General features: G+C 39.8%; 1 protein-coding gene across 1 annotated transcript; it reads left to right on the top strand.

Moving 5' to 3' along the window:
* Positions 1-769: 769 nt before the first annotated feature.
* On the top strand, positions 770-1,315 carry LOC149198343 (uncharacterized). The gene has a single exon (XM_089409015.1). The coding sequence runs from the start codon at positions 770-772 to the stop codon at positions 1,313-1,315; it is 546 nt and encodes a 181-aa protein (XP_089265141.1).
* Positions 1,316-5,749: the final 4,434 nt, after the last annotated feature.

The following is a 5,749-nucleotide window of genomic DNA, read 5'->3' as shown; positions in this document are numbered from 1 at the left end:
GCGGGCCCGTATGCAGATTCAGACGATCGACGGCGGAGAGCGCGGGAGCAAATCTGACGGTGGAGGAAAATATCGGAAGGCCTCATGCTACAGAACTTTAGCTTCCGATAAATTACGTTGGCTGATGTCAGGGGAGTGACACGCGTCTGCACCAAATCGCATCGGAGACAAATATACGGAAACAGCTTTTCGCTGGAAGGCAGTGCGATATGCTCTGGGCGGTTTGTGGTTTTGTTCGATGGTTTTGGGGAGCGCAGTACGGCTGCGTTGAAATTACGACTTCAACAGTTTTGATACCCGACACACTCACTGGCACAATCTCGTGATATCCAACATGTGTTACATTACACATGATACTGCTTCCATGTCTCTTGCCTCATGCCCTAACTCTTATCTTCCAATTTTATATTTATAGCCCCAACCATCCCTGCATTTTCCAGGAACACATGAGCAGAAGGTGCCCTTAGCTCGCCTTTACATAAAATAGATATTCATACACGAGCGCTGCCTCCTCCAATAATAACAAATGTCGATAGTTTATTATCAAACAGTTCAGCAGATCACCTGCAGTTGTCGTTTGTGATTAATTTATTGGCAGACAGATCAGCAGACCTCTAAGTTCTTCTTTATAAATTCTCTCCATTTCCCTCCTCCTGCTCATCATTTATAGATGAGAACAAAGAGAGAGAAGGAGCCATTCGTATTAGCAGATTTGAGGGAGATCGACATTGATCAAGTAAGGTTGCCATAGTTTGAAAGGCTCGTAAAGATGGGAATCTGCATGTCATCTGCAGTGACCTCTTACGCAGCATTGGGAGGAGGATGTGGAGGAGCACCTGCAGCCATTGTTATATTGATGGACGGCACCTATTACCAATTTTCTCGTCCTGTAAAGGCCCAACAGATCTTAATAGAAAGCCCGGACCATTTTATTTGTAACTCTGATTGCCTTTACATCGGCCAAAAAATGCGGGAGCTTCTCCCCTGCCAGGAGTTAGAGGTTGGTCAAATATACTTTCTACTTCCGCGAAAGAAGCTACAGTTTGTGGTTTCCGAGTCAGATATGGCTTGTTTGCTTTACAAGGCTAATTCTACACTGCAAAAGATGTGCACCAAATATGGGATCGGAGATTATATTCAGCCCAGCTTCTACACAAACCCACACATTGGAGAAATATCCGCAGGGGCAGAAGAAGAAAAAATGAAATCGAGATCTGGGTGTGGAAGTAATAAATCAAAGTCTGCCCGGTCGCAGTTTGGGTCTCCCAGAAAACACTGGACAGCGAAGCTGGATACGATCGTCGAAGTGTCTTGATTATACCAAACCAGTTTCCATGAGTTCCCAATGTTTAGGTCGTCCGCAGGGGGTCTACGTGTACAAATTAAAGTTAGTCCCTTACCCTGTTTATGACACGGGCAACAATAGCCCAATTGAAATGGGGCCGAGCAGCGGGCTTCGAACCGCAGTGATGATCAGATTTGATCCCAATTGTACTTTATACACATTTTATATTAAGAACATTGAAGTTGTTAGACCTTAATGATTTCGTGACTTCTCCATTGTAAATCTACGGTTAAAATCTTAATTACTTAAGGAAAGAGATTCCAAAAGCAAATTTCGATCTATTCCTTAAAAGCAGGCCTGGAATTTCAAATTTTTTCTACCTGTCAAATGAAAATTTGATGACGTTTTTGTATTTTTCATGCCTTTCATTTTACGTTTTATTCAAATTTATGAGTGTCAATCTTTTTTTATCATTTTTATTTTGGCATTTCTTTAATGAAGAATTTATTTAACATACACTTTTTAATAGAAGTTCAATTTTTTTATAATCTTTCATGGTTGGATGAATATAAGACTAGTGTCAAATTTTGAAAAGTTTCCCTGTTTATTTTCTTATCTAATTTGTCTATGATTCAGTAGAGATTCATTGAAATCATAAGTTTGATGGTAAACTCTTCACAATTGAAGTGCCCTAGAGATTTTTAGGTGTGTTGAATCTATATAAATAATTAGAAACACCAATTTAGACAAAGCAAATCAAAATTTAACAACAATGTGTAAATAATATTTATCTTTGTCTCATCGACCCAATAAACAAAGAGAACAGAAAATAAAGTAATAAGCAGTGGGTTAGGTTAAGAGCAGCAACTAGTAACTGGACTTACTTGCAGCGTGCAATCTGGATACTAAACCATTGTCTCGATACCTGCTCTGCAACAGCAAGCTCCTCCATTCATTCGAATTCTGGGAGAGATTTGGATTTCGCTGATGCGCAAATGGTTCCATCTCTAATCCTGCTTCCACAGACTCCTGCACAATGTTGGACTAACCCCACAATCATGCTTCCTACTTCGGATGGACCATGCTTGCTATTTTAGATGATTTATGCTGGGTGAATAGCGCGAATATCCTTTCCCCATTTCAATTTTCAAATTTTGAATTCACCAACTTCAGTTAAATTCTATCGTCCAGGACAAAGGCAACTTACGTTGGAATCACGATACCATAACCGTGAGTTAACGAAATTGGGTCAGGCGCATTGGAATTTGGAACGTCAAGTGACTCACCGGTGGGTGTGAACTGGAATATATGTCAAAACATATGATGGCAGGATGACCATGTTTTAGGAATAACTATACGCATAGGTTGGCAGGGTACTGTCAAGATAGCCTGGCACCGATAGGGTATTGTCTGGAGCTGTATTAAACACTGGAGCTGTATTAAACACTAGACTGTTGGAAATATTGGTTGCCAATTTAGAGGCGCTTGTAGGTTAAGACAGGTATTATAGATTTTGACAGGTTCAATTTGAAATGGGCCGTCATTTTGACAGGTTATCGATTTCTAACACACGTCAGATTTGACGGGAGAAAATTTCTGGTAACAGTCAAATACGTTCTGGAACGCCAAATACGTCCTGTGGGACGTCAAATTCCAGGCCTGCTTAAAAGTTTTGGATTTTGTTAATCGTCCTTTTATCAAATAGAAAAATGAAAAGTTTTAACTTTTTCCCACCGCAAATAATAACCACACCACTGAAAGCCACGACGACGCTTCATTGTGAGTTTTTTATATATATATTTTCGGAAGAAAAAAACATAAACGTGTTTTTATTGCAAGTGAAGATTGTTTTATATCATATCAGTATACGTCTATTACAAGTCTTGCCCACCATAGATTGTAAATTTTAGAAATATAACCAAAAAAAAATGATTCATTACAACATTACAATAATACTATCAAAAAGATACTCAAACTGAGAGCAAAAAACATAACAAAATAGGGATAGACAAACAAAGTACAAAATTTCTCTCAAAATAGCTTTGGCCACAAATGATACCATAGACTACATATTCATAAATCATATGCCCATCGGAGAGGGCCACACTTTGCTTGGAAAGAGTGTTTGCCTACAAGTTTTGTTCCCGATATACATCCTAAAATGACACATTAGGTATGGTAGACTTCAGGTTTTGGATTTGTCGCATCCAGTTGCATAGAGGAGGGACATCCATATCACACCTGCCCTGTATCCATTGAATTATAGAGAGGGAGTCACCAATGATCACGACCTTCTCAATGCCTATCCAAGAGACACAATGAAGAGCACCCCATAAAGTAATCATCTCTGCCCTGCAATTGTCTCCAAACCCACCAGACCAAAAAAATGATCTAGAGAAGCGGGCTCAATACGAAAATATACACCACAGGGACATCTTCCCCCTACAAATGCACCATCAAATAAATATATGGGGAATATATTATCCAAATCAACCAATGTGAATGATCGAGAAGGAGCCTTGGGATGCCATGGACCAATTTCATTGAAGTATGCAACAATCTTGAGGGCCACCATCTTGTTATCTGGGACATTAGCCTCGAAAATGAGGTTGTTCCTGGTTCGCCAAATCCCCAAAAATGTATAAAATGGGACAGCCCTGTAAGGTATGGCATGCTAGGCCCATGATATGAGACAATTTGTAATAGAAAATACTTCGCAAGCAATGTTTACTCCCAAGAGAGTGGAAACCTCCTCCCAAACAACACCGAAAAAAAGGACATTTCACAAAAAGGTGGTAGCAGTCTTCCCCATCTGATTTGTAAAGAATGCATCTTCCAGTATCGATAAATACTAATTTGATCAGCATATCCCAAGTCAAAATGCACTTGTGGTTGGTTAACCAGACAAAGCATTTTAATTTTAAAGGGACTTTCCAACACCACATATGTTCAGTCTAGTGAGCATAAGGAAGGGGAGTGATGAATGAAGAGATGAGTGTATATACTTCATTGGCACAAATCCTCCCATTCACTATGTGGCCATTCCAAACAAGATGATCCCTACGTTGTGACAGAGTGATGCCTGCTTGGCAGAGTAGGTTTCGGTAGCTTTCCCACTCCTCTTCAAAGAGATGAGGAATACCAAGATTCCATGCATTGGACCATACCAGGGCGAACAATGGGATATAGTCCCCCATCCACATGCTGGCCAGAGTATCAATCCTTGTTGTTTTAGGAAAAGAATCAATGGAGTTGAGAGAATATGGCATCTAGATACACCCTTAATGGCATCCCTTCCAATAAAAATATTTTGTCCATTCCCCTCTAGCCAACGAAAGTTACAACTTAACCATGGGATTGACTTCTTGAGGCTCCACCATATGATAGAGGAACATGCATTTGAGGGAACACCTACTCTAACCCATTCCTCCATGCTATTCTGAGAGATGTATTTACCAAAACAAATTCTCTGCCATAAGCCATCTTCATTGAATACCCTCCATAAGTTTGTTTCCAAAAGAGCCAGATTGAACCTTATAGTATCCAAAATGCCCCATCCACCCAAATGTGTTGGCTTAGAGATCTCAGATAGCCTCATAAGATGTATCTTGCTAGAGATACTAGAACCAAGCTAAAGAAATTTTGAGATGAGGGTGTCGATCTTGTGTATGATTGCCTATGGGATGTGAAAGAGGTGCATCCAATATACAAGAATGCCTTGTAGAACAACCTTAATCATTATGACCCGACCTTCAAAGGAAAGCCACTTATGTTCCCTGCAGTAAAGTTTCTTTTCAAATTTTGAAAGCAACCAATCCAATCCTGATTTTTGTGCTTATCTGCTTTTAAAAAGCATCCCAAATACCTAAAGCCAATGTGTAGGGGGCGGATTCTCACTCCAAATAACGCTGCAATATTTTGTATCTATTCTGAGTCAACCTCATCTATGATAATCTGTTATTTGTTGTTGTTGATGTGAAGATCAAAGGCTTTTCCAACTTGATCAAAAACTTTGTGGAATGATGTTCATTCCTCTATGATTGCCATCCCCACACAAAGGATGTCATCCACGAATAATATATGGGACAATTTGCAATTGTTGGCAACCTTACAACCCGCAATAAGACGAGACTCCATCTTGCCTTTTATAACTCTACTGAATGCATCCATTACAAGTATGAAGAGTAAGGGAGGCAACACATAGCTTTGACGAAGCCCCCTATGTATCTTGAAGAATGAAGTGGGTTCACCGTTGATAAGGACAACCATTGAAGCAGTGGAGAAGCATGCCTTAATCCATTGAACATGCCTATGTGCAAAGCTAATTTTATATATGATCATGATCAGAAATTCCCAATCCACGCAATCATATGTCAGAATGAGATAAATTTTCAGCATACATGCCTTTAATTTTCTGGATTTTATCGAGTGCATGCACTCTTGAGCAATAGAGACAACATCCTG

The sequence above is a fragment of the Pinus tabuliformis genome, chromosome 2_2 (assembly GCF_031772625.1).
Source record: "Pinus tabuliformis cultivar Carrire ecotype Pingquan chromosome 2_2, CPIR1, whole genome shotgun sequence".
Classification (NCBI taxonomy): domain Eukaryota; kingdom Viridiplantae; phylum Streptophyta; class Pinopsida; order Pinales; family Pinaceae; genus Pinus; species Pinus tabuliformis.
This window is presented reverse-complemented; position numbering and strand designations above follow the sequence as displayed.

What these genes read in the sequence shown, in the direction of transcription:
- LOC149198343 (XM_089409015.1), top strand. Translation starts at nt 770, where the DNA reads ATGGGAATCTGCATGTCATCTGCAGTGACCTCTTACGCAGCATTGGGA.